This window comes from Carettochelys insculpta, chromosome 30 (genome assembly GCF_033958435.1).
Source record: "Carettochelys insculpta isolate YL-2023 chromosome 30, ASM3395843v1, whole genome shotgun sequence".
Lineage (NCBI taxonomy): Eukaryota > Metazoa > Chordata > Testudines > Carettochelyidae > Carettochelys > Carettochelys insculpta.
In genome coordinates this window covers 1,137,434-1,153,903 of record NC_134166.1, presented here as the reverse complement: position 1 = coordinate 1,153,903, position 16,470 = coordinate 1,137,434, and the positions used below count along the sequence as shown (strand labels likewise).

Genomic DNA, 16,470 nt, shown 5'->3' with positions numbered 1-16,470 from the left:
CTAGTATGCTGTTAACCTTCTTGGCTACAAGGGCACAGTGTTTACTCATATCCAGCCTTTCATCCACCATAACCCCCCGGTCTCTTTCCACTGTACTGCTACTGAGCCAGTCGGTTCCCAGCCTATAACAATGCTTGGGATTCTTCCACCCCAGGTGCAGGACTCTACACTTCTCCTTATTGAACCGCATCAGATTTCTTTTGGCTCAGTCCTCCAATTTATCCAGGTCACTCTGGATTCTCTCTCTACCCTCCAACGTATTTACCTCTCCCCCTAGTTTTGTGTCATCCACAAACTTGCTGAGGATGCAATGCAGTCCCTCATCCAGGTCATTAATAAAGATGTTGAACAACACCAGCCCCAGAACTGAGCCTTGGGCAATCCACTTGAAACCATACGCCATCCAGATATTGAGCCATTGACCACTACCCTTTAGGCCCGACTGTCAAGCCAGCTTTCTATCCATCTTATAGTCCAAGGATCCAAGCCATATTTCCTGAACTTATGGACAAGAATGTTGTGGGAGACCGTATCAAAAGCTTTGCTAAACTCAAGGTATATCACATCCATTGACTTTTCCATGTCCACAGAGCTTGTTACCTCATCATAGAAGCTGATCAAATTGGTGAGGCAGGAGTTGCCCCTGGTGAATCCATGTTGGCTACTTTTGATCACTTCCCCTCTTCCAAGTGCTCCAAAATGGATTCCTTGAGGATTCCCTCCATTATTTTCCCAGGTACTGAGGTAAGACTGACCAATCTATAGTTCCCTGGATTGTCCTCCTTTCCTTTTGTTAAAAGATGGGCAGTACGTTTGCCTTTTTCCAATTATCCAGGATCTCTCCCAGTCTCCAAAAGTCTTCAGAGATAACAGCCAAAGGCTTGGCAGTGACATCTGCCAATTCCCACAATACCCTGGGGTGCATTAAATCCAGACCCATGGATTTGTGTACATCAAGTTTTTCTAGACAGCTCAAAACTTGTTCCTTCCTCACAGATGGCTGCCCTCCACCTTCCCACACTGCATTGTCTAGGACCGTAGTGGGGGAATTGACTTTGTCCATGAAGACTGAGGCAAAAAAAGCATTGAGTACTTCAGCTTTTCCTACATCATCTGTCACTAGGTTACCTCCCTCATCCAGTAACGGCCCCACAGCCTCCCTCATAACCCGTTTATTGTTAACATGCCTGTAGAAACCCTTCTTGTTACCTTACCACCCTTTGCCAGCTGCAGTTCCAATTGTGCTTTCACTTTCCTGATTACTGCCCAGCATTCTCCATCCATATGTTTACACTGCTTAGTCAACTGTCCACGTTTCCATTTCATGTATGCATCCTTTTTGAGTTCGAGCTGACTAAGGATTTCCCTGTTAAGCCAAGCTGGTTGCCTACCATGTTTGCATTTCTTACTATGCATCGGGATGGTTTGCTCCTGTGCCTTCAGTACGACTTCTTTAAAATACTGCGAGTTCTCTTGAACTCTTTTCCCCTTCATCTTCATTTCCCAAGGGATCCTGCCCATCAGTTCTCTCAGGGAGTCGAAGGCTGCTCTTTTGAAATCAAGGGTCTGTATGTTACTGCTCACCCTTCTTCCTTTTGTCAGGATCCTGAAAATCTACCATCTCATGGTCACTGCAGCCCAGGTTGTCACCCACTTCTATCTCTCCTACTAGGTCTTCCCTGTTTGAGCAGCAGGTCAAGTTGTGCATGGCCCCGGTCAGCTCCTTCAGCACTTGTATAGAGAAGTTATCTCCAACTTTCTCCAAAAGCTTCCTGGACTGTCTGTGTGCTGCTGTACTGGTTTCCCAACAAATGTCCGGATGATTAAAGTCTCCCATAAGAACCAGGGCCTGTGATTTGGAAGCTTCATCGACGTCATCTCCCTGATCTGGTGTCTATAGCAGACATCAACTACAATATCACCTCTAGGTCTTTGCACAGGAGCATCTGCCCTGGCCCCAGCCCAGCTGTCACCGGTACAGCTGAGTCCCACCGCTTCCTGCAGTTCCCCCAGATACAGCTGGGGACACCAGGAGGGCTATTCTCTCATGGTGACCCGTGTGATTTGGCGGATAGGCTCCGCCCATTGCTCTGACCCTGACCAGGGGGTTGCTGTACTGCGAAGGATGCAGGGGAGCCTGGCATGGCCCAAATGAGGCTGCTGCTGAGGGTTCAGAATGTTGCATGTACATGTTCCCTCTGGATAGGAGCATTCTAGCTCGGCCAGGGGACCCTCTGCTGGGTGTGGGGGAAGGCACTACCATGGGAACCTGGCATTCCCTGGCCTGGGCTGGGCCAGCTGGCTGGCATCAGACCCCAGGATCCCTGGTGGTTAGTCAGCCTACCAGCCGCGCCTGCACAGTGCCTCGCCCACGTCCCCTGGGGCCACTTGCAAGGCACCAAAGACACCTGCAAAGCCCTCGCGCACACACACAAAACCCTGGGCCCAGCAGCACAACGTAGAGAGTCCCACAGCACCAAGTTTCAGAGCTTGAATCAGGCTCCTGCTATGGGGCTGAACGACCATGGAGACCTTCCCCTTCGGGCTCAGAGACCCTGCCCCATTGCCAGAGCCAGCCTGACATGGCTGCTTTCGGCCCCACTGGGGGAACCCTAAGTCAGCTGACACAGGCTCTGAGATGCTGCCCCTGGTTTTCTGCCGGGCACGTGTACCCCGGAGGCTCTTGTGGTGCCTGGCTCCTGGCATGGAGCCCACAGCACCAATTCAGTCTTTCATCTCTGGGCAGCCCTGGAACCGCCGAGCCCCTGACCCCTCTGCAGGCTCTGAACACCAGTGGGGCGAAAGGCAAGGTTCCCTCTCTCCCCCTGTGCACTGCTCACTGCCCCGCAGCCCAGCCCCGCCCTGCCCCGCCCCGCCCCGCCCCGGCGGCTCACCTCTCGCAGACGCGGACCGTCCAGGCGGCGATGATCCACAGGGAGATGCTGAAGACCAGCAGCACGGTGCCGGGACAGATGGTCATGAGGGTCTTCATGACGAAGCGGGTGTTGAAGTTGATCTTGTTGAGGGCGCCGATGCTGCGGGAGGAGGCGTCGGTGAAGAGCTTGCTGTGCAGCAGCATGACCCGGGCGATCAGGTAGAGGCGCAGGAACATGGGGATGGACAGGATGATGTCCACATCGGCCTCTGCCCGTGACGGCGTGTAGGAGAAGGCCAGACGGGCTGTCCAGAAAAACTTGTACTCCCCAGGGATGGGGTGAATGGCACAAACCAGCATCTCCAGGCTGATGTAGAGGATACGCTCGTAAGTCATTGCTATCCGCCAGTCATCAGCACCGTTGTCGATCACGAAGAGCTAGCGGGGGAAGCCACCTGATTAGTGACAGTGCTAGTGTGCGATGCTCCCCCCGCACCCCCCGCATGCAGAGCAGGAGGCACGGCAGGTCCAGAGCCCCCACTGTGAGAGCCAAGGGTGCACAGCCACTCACACACCTCGTCCCAGTGTGGGAAGGGAAAGGAAGGGGAGGCCGTGTGCCCAGCCAGGTGTCCGGACGTCACCTCCCAAGCCCGAGCTGTCCCTCTCAGGCAGAGCTGTTCTTGGCCTGACTTGTAGCAGCTGCCTCCCTGAAGCCTCAGGCGCTGATCCCACCATGGACCACAACCTTGCTGGTGCACTCAGCGAGCAGCGGCCCTGGCAGCGTCTCGCCTGCGGGGCAGGGAGGTACCTCATGCTCGCTTAATTCTGAGTGGAGCAGCCTCTGGGTGGATGGGCTGGCTCAGCCCATGGGTGCCAGGGCTCGGCGACAGGGCCACTGCTGCCTATGGGAGCAGGCCGGGCCAAGGGGCAGGAGGAATGCTCAGAATCGTTGAACTCCAGGGGAGAGGGTGTGTGACTTCAGTGCAAGGCAAAGGTCGGGTGTTGCCTGCTGAGCTGGGCAAGGTTACGTGCCAGAAACAGAACAGCTCCCATCCTTGCACTTCTCTGGCTAGCCCACATCCTCACCACCTGAAGCTATGGGGGCAGGATCCTCCTGCAGCTGTTCTAACACCTACCCAGAGAGCACGGCGGCACTAGTGCAAACACTGGACACAACAGCGCGACTGTCCCAGAAACCCCAGTACCGGCAGCACGGCCTCCCAATCGGGCTTTCAGTGTGCAGCAGCAGGCCAGGTGCAGGCACTGCACGGAGGAGCCAGCCGCGCCCTGGCAGCCAGGTGAGCTGCACACCGGGGGAGACCTGACCAGGCTGCCTTGTGGTGGGGGTCACCAGTGCCTGGGTACTGACTGGCAGAGTGGGAGCTGGGCACAGGCGATGGCCAGCTGCTCAGCTGCTGCAAGGGGCACAGGTGGATCGTGGGAGGGAGCGGCTCCAGCCACTGTTCAGGTGGTCCTTTTGAGGAGGTTCAGCTGGTCTGAGCATGAGGCACCCAAAACCAGCAGTCTGGCTGGATGCTGCAGCAGGAACCACCAGATAAAAGCTCTGAGGGTCACTAGTGCCAAATCAGAAAGAAATGGGGATCACATTCTGCATCTCTGGCACGTGAGCACAGGGACAGGGCCCTGTATGCTAGACCTACCTCACTGTTCCCAGAGCCCCCCCTCAGGCTCCTTGTGCTGGATGCTGCGCATAGCAAGAGCCCTGCCCTGAGGAGTTCACCATCTGAACCAGGCAGGGAGCCAGGACCCCAGGGAGGGCAGGCAGCTCCCGCAGGCCCAGGGGGCAGGAGCCAGGACCCCAGGGAGGGCAGGCAGCTCCCGCAGGCCCAGGGGGCAGGAGCCAGGACCCCAGGCTCATGCACAGTAGAGCCCATGGAGGAACTGGGGCTGGCCTAGGCTGGGCTGCCTGCACAGCTTCCCATGGAGCATGCAGGGGGCTTTGTACAGCCCCCTGCTCTCAGCAGCCCTCCACCCGCTTAATTTGCTGATCATGCTGTGACTCAGAAGCACCCAGCACAGGACATGCACTGCACCGTCAGCTACCCTGACCGCACGACCCCCTTGCACCTCCCAGCTGCGGAATGGGCAAACCCAGCGCTCTGCCATGGGGCGCCACCCATCCGACTGCCACATTGCAAACCCACGCGCCCGCCAGGAGGAAAGAGCCCATCTGGTTCCCATGGCAACTGCAGCTTCCTCCCGAGCCAAGCAGCGAGGAAGCTGGGCCTCTGTGGCGCTGAAGGTCAGGCTGGCCAGCCTGGGGGACACACCCTGGGAAGAGGCCAGGCTGGATCCTGCTTCCCTGGGCTTGGGAGACCTGGCCGCCAGGCTGCTACACCGTGCTCGGGTGGGGCGGCGCACGCACAGCAGGAGACCCGCTCTCTGCTCCACAGAGCTCACACTCAAACCATTGCTGCAGCTGCTTCTGGCTAAGTAATGGCACAGCCCGCCCTCCCCCCCATCACTGCCTGGCTCAGCAGAGCTGTCGGGGAGACCCCTGCTAGGAGCCCTCGGCATGGCAGCCAAGCAGCCCCTGCTCATTTGTCTCAGGGCAGCAGCGGGGCAGTTCCCAGGCTGACAGAGGCGGGCAGCCCCCATAGCTGTAACTGAGCGAGGGCTGCAGCAGCACAGAGACCCCTCAGGCAGTCAGCTAAGCAGGAGTCCCCAGCTCCTGCTGCCCCCCGACTGGAGACTGCTCTGGAGAACAAGCTTGCAGCATGTGGGGGACGGGGAACCACCCCTGCTGTGTGACTCCGAGCAGCTCTGCGGGTGGGAGGGACAGGCACGCGGCTGCTGTTAGTCACCAACAAAGGGCTCCCCAGCCCGGAGAAGGCGGCTTGCTGGGACTCAGACAGGAGTCTAGTGTTCACGGAGGCCTCACCCCCTCCTCCTTCCCTGTATTTACACTGGTGTTATGGATGGGAGGGCAGCGGCTGAGCTCAGGGCCCCACAGGGCTGTTCCTCCTGTCCCTCAATCTCACCAGCCACACAGGCAAATCATTTGATCCCACCTCTCCCACTGGCCCACTCAGGGGCAGCGGAGGACACGGAAGAGAAGGGGGCGAGGCTCTGCAGCGCCAGGCCAGGCCAGGCCAGGCCAGCGGACCCCTGAAGGTACTGACCAGGACCCCAGCCTTTGCCCAGCTGGGGTCAGTGGGTTCACCTGCTCGGAGCAGCTCTGCCAGGTGAAGCCTCCCCCAGGCTGACAGCCGCCAGCCACTCTGGTCTCTGCGCTGGGCTGAGAGCACCACAACTTTTCACTGCTTTGTTTCTGCAACTGCTTACAAAACCGCTCCAAGCCGCGCAGGTGATGCTGGCGGGGGAGCTGACCTCCCCTTCCGTCCTGCACACAGGGATTAAAACGGACAACAACGCCCAGGAACCAACCCGCCAGCAGCCTGCCTCCTCGTGCTGGAAAGGGGATCTTACCCCGCTGGAAGAGTCGGGGGGCTGGTAAAGCTCTGCCTTTGTAAAGCCCCCTGCCGCATGCAGCCTGGGAGTGCACCACTGCTTCCAGGGTTTCCATGGAAACCACCTCCAAAGGCCAGCAGCAGCCAGGGAGGCTCCCTCAGGACTGCTGGCACTTGCCCCAGAGGCGAGGAAACAAGGCTCCAGCTGGAGAGCCAGGCAGGCAAGTGCAGGCCCCTGTTGAGAAGCCCCAGCCTGCACCTGGGGGAGAAGTTCCCACTGCACTGTGCCAGGGTTTGCTGCCGCTGGTGGGCAGCCTGGAGCCAGCCCCACGCACTCAGTCTGAGGGGCCCTACACCTGACAGCCCCAGCCACACCCTGCCCGCCTCCACTTCGCCTCCCACAGGGTGGGCTGAGCCCCTGGGGACAGCCAAAGCCAGCTCAACGCGCACCAGGAACCACCTTAGAACAGACACAATCCATGGGCCCAAGGGTTGGACCTGCATGGTTACAGCCCAGGGGAGCGAGTAGGGCCCATGGGCCTCGGGCCCGATTTCAGCCATCTACAGCCACACCCACCCACCCCGGGCAGATCTAACTGCTACTGGCCCCGAGCAAGGGGTGACTCCAGGGCTCCCAGCATATGCCTTTGAAATTCTCCTCTTATTAGCGCACACTGGCCAGGGAGGGGAGGCACCAGGCAGCACTACCAGTGACACCAGCCTTAAGAGGGCAGTGCATCCCCCCACTTCCCAGCACTTCCGGCAGCAGCAGGGTGAGAAATCCACACGCACATTCCCAGCCCATGCTAACGAATGAGACAGAGACAGAAAAGGGGAGAGGGTTCTGCTCCCTCCCCCAGGCCTGGCCACACCCCACAGCAAACGGGCCACGCTCACAGGAAGCTCTCTCTGCTAATAGCCTGGACACAGCTCAGAGCCATCCTCTGGCAGGTGCTCCCAACCAGCCGGCCGGTAACAGCAGCTGCTGGCAGTGCTGAATTAAAACCTGCTGTGACAATAAGCTGTATTTACCCTACTAGAGTGCCTGGGCCACAGAGAAGGGCCTCTTTGGTTTGCCTTATTCACAGACCAGGCCTCTCTCCAGCAGCCCGGGGTTACACTGGTGCTTGGAACACTGTTGGCATCGGCTCTGCTGCTGCAGGTTTGCACCCCTGGCTCCTCAGTAGGACAGGGGAAGCAAAGGAGATTCCCCTGTTCTGGAGGCAGGGTGTACTTAGTACACAGCACCCCAGCCTGAGCCTTACAGGAGTGCACTGAGGTGGTGTTATCACCAAGTGCCAGAGGCCCAAGTGGCCATCGTTGGTCCATGCCCTGCGCTGAGGTCACTGCCTGGAGTTAGCTCCCCCCAACACTTTCTGTTACAGAAGTCCTACATCCTTTTCTTTGCAAAGCTGCAACATCTTGCAGCAGGGCAGGGGCAAAGCCTGGCCCCTAGGGCCATTTAATTCCACTCAGCTTCAGCAGAGTTAGAAACTGTTTAAAAAGTCCCCTTTCCTCTCACACTCCTGTGCCTCAGGCAATAGCAGCAGCCTGACAGAACCATCACTGAATGTGAACTCCCTATGGAGCTGGGCCCCGCCCTGGCCAAAGCAGCAGCTGCGCTCACTGTGACCGCTCTGTCCCCGCACTTCATAACTGCAGCTATGCCTAACTCACGCATGCCTTAGCCAAAACACCTCCCATAACCCATCCATTTTAGTTGCATGGCTGTTAGTCTACAAGGTGCCACACGCCTTATTGTTTTTGCAGATGAAGACCACAGACTCTGATCCTTAGCCATTTTAATGCTGCTGTCTGCTAGAGCTGGAGATTCGAAGCTGGTGCATGTGTCATTCCTGGCTGTGCACTCAGAAGTACTGAGTGCAAGTCTGGTTATAGTTTTAAATATACTAATGAGCCTCATCACTGGGTGATCAACTTAAGGACTTTTAAACAGCCTTGTTTGTCCTGCAAGTCTGGCAGGTGGTTAGGCTAGAGGGACAGGGGACCATACCACCTGGTACAAGGCTCTATCTTGATTTGGTCCATTTCCACAGCGGGGGTGGCAGGAAACCAGAATTTCTCACCCTGAGGAAGAGTCTCTTTAAGCAATGGAAAGCTGTCAGCTCTTTGGCTGCAGTGGGCCTCACTGTAAGAGTTTGACTCTGACTTGAAGATTGCATCTGAAATAAGAACAGTTCTTTAAAGTAAGGATCTGTAAGCAGTACATTTCCTGGTGAACCAGGACTAGTTCTTCATTTTCTTTTCAGTAGGATTTAGTAGGTGACTTTGATCTGTCTGTTTTCACTGGCAATCACTTCAGTCCAACTGTTTGCACTTAGTGAAACACTTTTATGATCAAGTCCAAGGTAAATAATTGTTACCTGCACGGAAATAATCACCGTGCACCTCTTTCTGCCCTTGACAAAAAACAGCAAACTTGTGCCCTCTCTGTGTAAAACAGATTTATTTGGGGCTCGATCCCTCTTGAGGGCTGGTTTCCTGGTTGTTGCGTCCTCCCAAGCTGAAGTGGGTCAGTGTCTGCACTGCTTGGTGGGGGGAGCCCCAGAGAATAAGGACACAGGCAGCAGAGGAAGAACCAGCACACTAGGGAACGAGCCCACAGTGACGTCTGTGACCGCATCCTAGTGTCTCTCTCTCTCTCTCTCTCTCTCTCACACACACACACACCCGGGTGTGAAGGGAAGTTTGGGCAGCTCTCTTCTGGATTCCCTGCTTCAGTTTCCCTCTCTGCAAACTGGATTAACCACCCTGGCTGTCAGGGTGTAGGTAATGTGGGTCCAGCACAGGGAGTTTATGTTTGCATGAAGCCTTAGCAAGCGGTAGGAGAGGCTGCACACACTCAGTAGCTCCCATGGCCCAGGCCTGCTCCTGGATCAGAGCTGCTCAGCACCACACTGATGCAGGTCAGGTGGGCTGCTTTTCTCCCCCGCCCCGCCCCGTTCCAGGCTAGGCTCAGCTCTGGGTTAGCTGGCAGCACATTCTGCTCTAGAGCTGATTGCTCATTACTTAAAAGTGAAGTAATTAGCTCATTAGCATTCTCAGCCTGCAAGACCCTAGCCACGACCCAGAAACCCGCAGCCCTGAAACAGACAGGCTCTCTCGCCTTTGCTCTTAGAAATCAGCACACATCTGCTTCCTGCACTGGGCATCCCTGGGAGGGGAAGGGAGCAGCAGCCCAGCATCACCCTGTGCCCCAATAAGGCAGACAGAAGAGGGCTGGAGCAGAGAGGCCTCTATGAGCTACCAGCCAGCCAAGGGTCCCTGCTGACAGCAACTCAGGAGAGGCAGTCAGGCCCCTCCATTCAATGCCATTTCTCACCCAGCACTGGCTTGACTTGGGAAAAGAGACAGGCCTCTCACTAGCTGGTCTTCACAGCCCCTAACGCAGCAAGGAGGTGGCTGATGCCCAGTCTGCAGCCTGCCTGTGCACATGCCCTGGAGTTTGCTTGGCCAGGGCCAGGCTCAGCCCCTCCCTCCGGGGGAAAGCACAGCCTAGCGGACTGCTGGCCTAGCCTGGCAGTCGCAGCAGACGGTGCTAGTTTACCTGCACAGCAGGAGGAGTAGCGAGTGGTCTGTGACTCCACAGAACAGGCACGTGCGGACGGCCTCATCTCCCCCACCTCGGGAGAAGTGCCCAGCAACAGAGAGAGAGAGAGAGCACTGCTGCCTCCTCACACCTGCACCAACAGGCGTGCAGGGCAAGCAGCTAGTAGCGAGGGAATCAGGCCTCCCAGGAGCAGCGACAATCTCATGCCAGCTCTGGGAAGGGGCCCCAGGGCAATAGTCTGGTGTGGTTGTTGATCTCATACCACTGAGTTCACTCAATGGAAGCCCCTCCCTCTACCATCCGAGCCCCGCCCCCCCCAGCCCGACTTCCAAGGCACCAGGCACATCCCGCCTCTGAACGAGCAAACCAGAGGAGTGCCCAGCCCTGCCCCGCCTCCTGCAGAGGTAGCCCCTGGCCCTTCCGCTCTTCTTGGGAGGGGGGGGGCTGAGCACCACCCCCCTTACCCACACTGACTGAACTGAGCCCTAGCTCCTGGCTTCTCACTACTGGCTGCCTCCCTGCACACACCTTCACACACACTCCGACTGCAAGTGCAGACAGGCAAAGCTCTGGTATTGTGGGGGGGACAAAACCCCAGGATAGACCAGGCCTGAGAGCACAGCTGTGCTTCCCCTGCCCAGACACAGCCCCCACGGCTGGCAGGGGGACGGACGCTTCAGGCCAGGTAAACACACAGCAGTCACATGCAGTCAGCACAGCTCCCGGAGAATGCAAAACTTACTCCTGCCCATTACAAGACTTACGAGGTCCCCCGCAATTACTAGGGAGCAGGGTTAACACACACAACCTCCAGTCAAGCCGTGCAACTCCCTGCCAGAGGACACGGGGAGGGCCAGGACTACCAAGGTGCGGAAAAAGAACTGGATCAATTCATGGAGGATGGGTCCATCGGTAGTTATTAACTGGGAGGGGAAGGGCTGGGAACGGGAGATGGGGTGGCTCCCTTGACAAGTGCCTGTTCTGCTCAGTGCCCTGGCCGCAGACAGGCCACGGGGTGAACTGGCTGGGGAACAGGGGCTGAGCCAGCTTGGATCCTGGGGCAGGTCTGTGCTTCTGCAGCTAGCCAGGCCCCTCTGGGAACGGCAGTGCACACGCATGGCCACGGCAGGCCTACTGGGGGAGAGCAGGCAGGGCTCTGCCCCACCTTGTCACGTGCCCCGGGCCTGGGTGCTTTCCCTGGCCCAGTTCTGGGGAGTCCGGTGCTTCCTTCCCCTGCCCTTCTGGAGTGCCAGAACTTCCTGCCCTGTTCCCCAGGGACGGGCCTGGCTTTGCTGACAGCTCCAGCTGCAGACAACTGAGGCTCCCCCCACAAGCAATCACACGAGAGGAGTGTGCCCAGCAGCACCACTGCCACTGGATCGGGACAGCTCCATCAGCCAGGCCAGGCTCTGGCAGTTCCGCATTATCACGCGCCCCCGCAGCCTCTCTCAGCACTTGACAAACAGGCAGGGCTGGCTGAGGACAGCTCCCACCCATCTGTCCCCCAACAGCTAGGGCACTGGCCCCAGCCAGAGCAGGCACGAGTGGGGCTTAACTGGCTGCTGGCAGGGTCTGCTCTTCCCAGCGTATCCAATGGCCCCTGCCGCAGAGTATCCCCACTGCGGTGAGGCTGCCCGGCTGTCAGGGAGCTCAGGCACCCCCCCGTGCTATGGTTAGAGCAAGACAGAGCACCCAGAACTTACAGTTTTAACAGGCGAGAGCTGCCCTGTTCCAGCTGGGAAAGGGAGGGCTGGGCCCCTCCCAGACTAGGATGCACGCAGAGGGATGAAAACTGCAGGCAAAGGGCCAGGCAGCTCTGTACCACAGCCCAATTCAGCGCAGCCCCCTCAGGCCTAGTGCCACAGTCACAAGCCCCTGGAGCTGCTGTGCCTACTAATCTGCCTCAGAGCATCTGAGAGCCATTCATTCCTCTAGTCTGACCTCCGCACAACCTACTTACAACTGTTTGCTAAGTAACTATCCTCCAAAGGACCAGACGCTCCTCCAGTCCCATCCCACCTCAACTGCTGGCCAAGCCAGCAAGGCACCAAGTCACATCCATGCAGGGAGGCAGGGGCCTTTCTTGCAGAAGCAAAAGGGGCTCAAGTTAAAATCAAGTGAGTGGGAAGGCACCCAAGGGCTGCCTGTGCCAGGAGGGGAGAGCTGCTCACTGAAATAAACAGTGCTCTCAGCTGCCTATTTACCACCGCCCACAGCAAAGCAAGACTATTATCCAGACAGCAGAACTGTCCCAAAGGGCACAGTGCGTGGAAGAGAGACAGCTGACTAAGAAACCACGGGCCCAGCACACAACGGAGTAAAGGTGTCTCCCCAGCTGACAAGTGGCACCTGAGGGTGTGTTGTGTCTCAGACTGGCCAGGACAGAGCCCTCTTCACTGATGCATTCTGTAAATAGCAGTGTGCGCAATGGCCTTAAATCACAATGAACAAACCAGGGTGTGCACCAAGCAAGTGGTGTTTTCATGAGAGGCCCCACCCTACCGGCAGATGCAGGGCAAGGGTGAAGCGTGAGCTGCTGATTCCCAGGTGAAGGGGGAAGCACCGATGAGATCTGGTATCAGCACTTTAAAGAGGGAGGATGAGGACCTAGGGCGTGGGCTGGGCCTTGCCAAAGGAGGCTCTCCCAGAACAGCAGGAGAGGTCAGAGCAGAGCTTTAGGGTAGGATTAAGGGTTTTTTAGTAGAGTCTCTAATCCGCAGGGAGTGGGAGGGGCGGCTGTGGACCCTACTTGGGCTCCTGATTTTGTTTTGAGCCAACGAGAGGCAGATTCTGTTTTGTGACGCGCAAGTTCCAGGCCCAACTAAATGACGTGGCACGACCCTGCCTGGACAAGCTGAGTGGGATCTCAGGCCCTGGCCAGCAGACTGCCTGCCCGCCCTGCAGGCAGAGCTGCTAGGGGGCTGGGAGAAGAGGCACTTTCCAGACAAATGACCTTAGAGAAAAGCAGCAGCCCTTGGATTAGCATCCACAGGAAGCTTTTGGGAGGAACATACCTCCTGGAACTGCATGTGCCACTGGCATTTGCCTTAATCTCCTTAAGCTGCTGCTGCTAGGCTGTGTGGCTGGGGCCCTTGCTGCTAGGGTGACAGCCTTTGTACCCTGGCAGCACTGAGCTCTTTTCCACAGTGCATGCATTGCTCAGCTCCCCAGCTGCTAGCATGTGCCCCTCAGACAGGTGCACCCAGAAACACAGGGATCGAGCCGCACAGCACAGCTAGAGGGGGCCTGGCTGCCCCACAGCCACTGTGGGTTGAGGATGATGAAGCAGGATCTGATGCAGCCCAGTAGCAGGTGAGGCAGAGGCAGTTATCAGGGAACCCTCAAGCATTTGCCCCCAGCGAGGAGCATCAGTGAATAAGTAGGAAAGGGCAGCGGGGAGAAGGGGGATGCAGGGCATGGTAAACCCACGCCCATGGTGGAGAGCTTCACATCCCTGCACCAACTCCTCCCCTGGCCTGGCCTGGGGCACCAGCGGTGCTTGAGCAGGGCCAAGTCAGCCCCGTCCTCACCCCTGGGCTGGCTTTCAGAGCAGCTCAGGGCTGGGTCCTTGGGAACATCCTGTTCCAGCCTCACGGGCTGGGCTCGTTCCTGCACCCCCAGCAAGCAGGAACGAAGGTGCCGATGGGCACAGGGGGAGCAGGTTGTGCCCATCATCCCTCAGGCGGGATGAGCACGCAGCTCACGGGAGGGCAGGCAGAGCTGCTCCCCTGCTCCAACAGTCGGGCTTCATGATGCCTGATAGTGACCAATTCCCTGTCTGAGCTCATCGCCTGCCACCACTGCTCAGGGAGAGACCAGCAGCCTGGGCCGGGGACCCCATAAGTCACCCCTGTACGTCAGAGCCAGACACCACCTGAGACAGAACCATGAGTCCCAGCAACTGCACCTCTGCTGAACCCTCCCGGTGAGAACGCCTTGGCTTCCTGTACCAGGACAAAGCAATTGCTGCAGGCGCTGGGGGCACAAGAGGCCCAGTGCGGTCAGCTAGGCTCAGGGCAGCACCAAAGTGATTGGAGAAGCACAATGGCAGAAGAGCAGCTGCCCCAGGCAACACGCCAGGCTCTGCCTAGGCAGCCAGCACAGCCCAAGGACTCAGCCCAGGCCAGTCTTGGCACCTGGGGTAGTGGAGAAGTCCGGCAGTGAAACCAGGCAGCCCCGCCACCAAAAGGGCAAGGGGCCGTGGAAGGGTGGAGTGTGCAACTCCCCCAGGGAAGGAGACTGGGCTGTCCCCTGGAGCAGTGTCTCTTTCTGGGGTGCTCACCCACCCTGGGCACAAGCCAGCCAGCGGCTGCCACAGGCTGGGCAGCCCATAGCCCAGCCCAAGTGCAGGAAGTCATCAGGAGTTCCACTGGAGACCCTTGTCAGCTCCCTGCAGCTATGTGCCTCTCCAGGGTGCCCCTTGGGTGCTGCAGGCAGGACACAGGGCTCCACAGGCCCTGAGCTAATGCCACTAGCCTTCCAGAGTCTGTCCCTCTTCCACACTGCAGGACCTGCTGACACGAGAGGCCCTCGGCGCTGTTTAGCCAGCCAACTCCCCTCAGACATTGCCACAGCACTGCGCTGGCAGCTGAGGCTTCAGAGCCAGCCTACTGTTGCTAGTGCCATTGCTGACCACTCGCAGGCCTACCCCCTGCACCAGGAACAGCCCTTGGCCTTGGGGGTCCCCAGTCGGTATCTAGCCAGCTTCGCATCCCCCCCGCAAGGGGAAGACCCATCCAGTCAAAGCAGGGGCTCTCTGAAGGGAGGAGCGAGAGCTGGTACCTGGAGCAGCACATGAGACCCACACAAAACCTCACTCCTGGGAAGCAGCTCCACTGGGCAGCCTGGGATGGTTTCCCCCCTGCCCCAGGAACAAAGTGGATACGGCCTCAGAGCTGGAGCTTTTCAGGATGCAGGTATTGCAAAGAACATTCCTGCTCCCTGGCCCCAGGGGAAGCCTGGAGGATAACCCCCATTTCCCAGCAAGCACAGCAGGCCAGAGACAAGTGATGCGAGTTAGCCCAAGCCAGAGGCAGATGAACCCCGTTTATTGCGGGGCGGAGTAGGGTGTCCACTGTGCCAGGCCCTGTGCAAGCAATGCAGTCCACAGGTAGGAGGGCTTGGCTTGCTCCCCGACAGTGGCAGATTTTACTCTCCAGGCAGGAACATTTGTCACTGTGTTGTACAGGTTCCTGTCTGTGGCTGGTGGGAACACACAGACTGGGGAGGTTCAGAGATTGCCAGGCCGGAGGAGTTGCCCCCAAGGCATTCCTACACTTTGGCTGGTTTCTAGCATCTGTCGGGATAACAGTGGCTAGTGAGAATGCAGCACCACCGGAGAAGCTGGTCTGATGGTCCATTACCCCCCATGTGCAATATTAGCACCATTTCCCATATGAGGTGTCTGGCTTCAGTGCCCAGCTGTTGGTGCAGGTTAGACTGTCCCCTACTATGGCCAAGGCCCAGGAAACATTTGTTCCCAGGTGGAGACTCAGACTGAGTTACCCAGAACCATTGTTCACCTAAACAGACTGAGCTCTACGGCTGTCACTAAACTGAGTGACTGGCCAAGCCACAGAATGGCCGACTGCCAGCTGGGCCTGCAAGACCCAGCCTGGGGCAGGAGAGCACGTCGAGGAGGTGGGGTGTCAGCCCCAGTTGGTGCTCCTGGTATTTTAGTGCTTGGCACAGGGACCTCAGCTGCACGCAGGGGCCTGGGCTCACTCCCCTGACATCCTGCAAAGACTGGGAGAAGGCACCAGAAGCGGGAAATACAACCCTGCAGCCAGGGCCTGTAGTCAGAGCCATTAGACATTCAGATCCATGCCTCTGCAAGGGGGAAGAAGCTGCTGCCCAATCCCAAAGCTGGGTAGCAGAGCCAGAGCAGACTCACCAGCTCAGAATCCTGTGCCAGAAGCTAAAAACAAGAGAGAGAGAAGACAGCAGTGCAATGGCAAGGGGAGAGGTGGCTGGAGACACCGTGGTGTCCTTTGAGCAGCGCATCCCAGTGCTGGTCACAGCCAAGGAAACAATGGCAGCGCTTGAGCAGGAAAGTCTGTACATTGGTAGAGGTTTAACAGGAGTCAGCTCCGGTCAGAGCTGGAGTTCCTCCAGGTGCTCGTCATGGCAGGAATTTCCCCAGCCTCTTCTCTGCTCCTGCAGGTTGTTCTGACCCCCACTCCTCAGCAGAGATTCGCCTCTCTCCCGTTTCTCCATTCCACGCAGCAGAGGACAAGCACCAACTCTGGCTTCTCCCTCTGCCTCAGAGCGCCCACAAAGCATGCATCGCTGAAGGAACTTGGTCTGCTCTCATGACCTTGCCTTGAGTTTGACTGGGAGCCAAACCTTGCTGAACGTTTCCAAGCCTCTGCTGGGCAAACGGGAAAGTGGCATCCAGAGCTGCCAGAATGGAGCATGGATGCAAGCACCAGGGCACATGAAGCCAAGGATGACTCACACGCCAGTAGGAATTTTGTCTTTGGCTTCAATCAGCCCCACAAAACCCTCGTACAACTCCCAGGGCAAGCAGGCAGCTGAGCCCAGGGCCAGGCGTGCACTGACAAGACAGCCTCAGGGGAGGTTTCTGCAAAGGC

At 57.9% G+C, this 16,470-nt stretch overlaps 1 protein-coding gene across 6 annotated transcripts in view; it reads right to left on the bottom strand.

Moving 5' to 3' along the window:
- KCNN3 (potassium calcium-activated channel subfamily N member 3) overlaps positions 1–16,470 on the bottom strand; it is a 72,470-nt gene that overhangs the window by 34,660 nt on the left and 21,340 nt on the right. For all 6 annotated transcript variants that reach the window (XM_074980600.1, XM_074980601.1, XM_074980602.1 and 3 more), the window contains exon 3: positions 2,895–3,313. In XM_074980600.1, the coding sequence (XP_074836701.1) occupies positions 2,895–3,313 (419 nt within the window). The remainder of the gene's footprint in view (positions 1–2,894; positions 3,314–16,470) is intronic.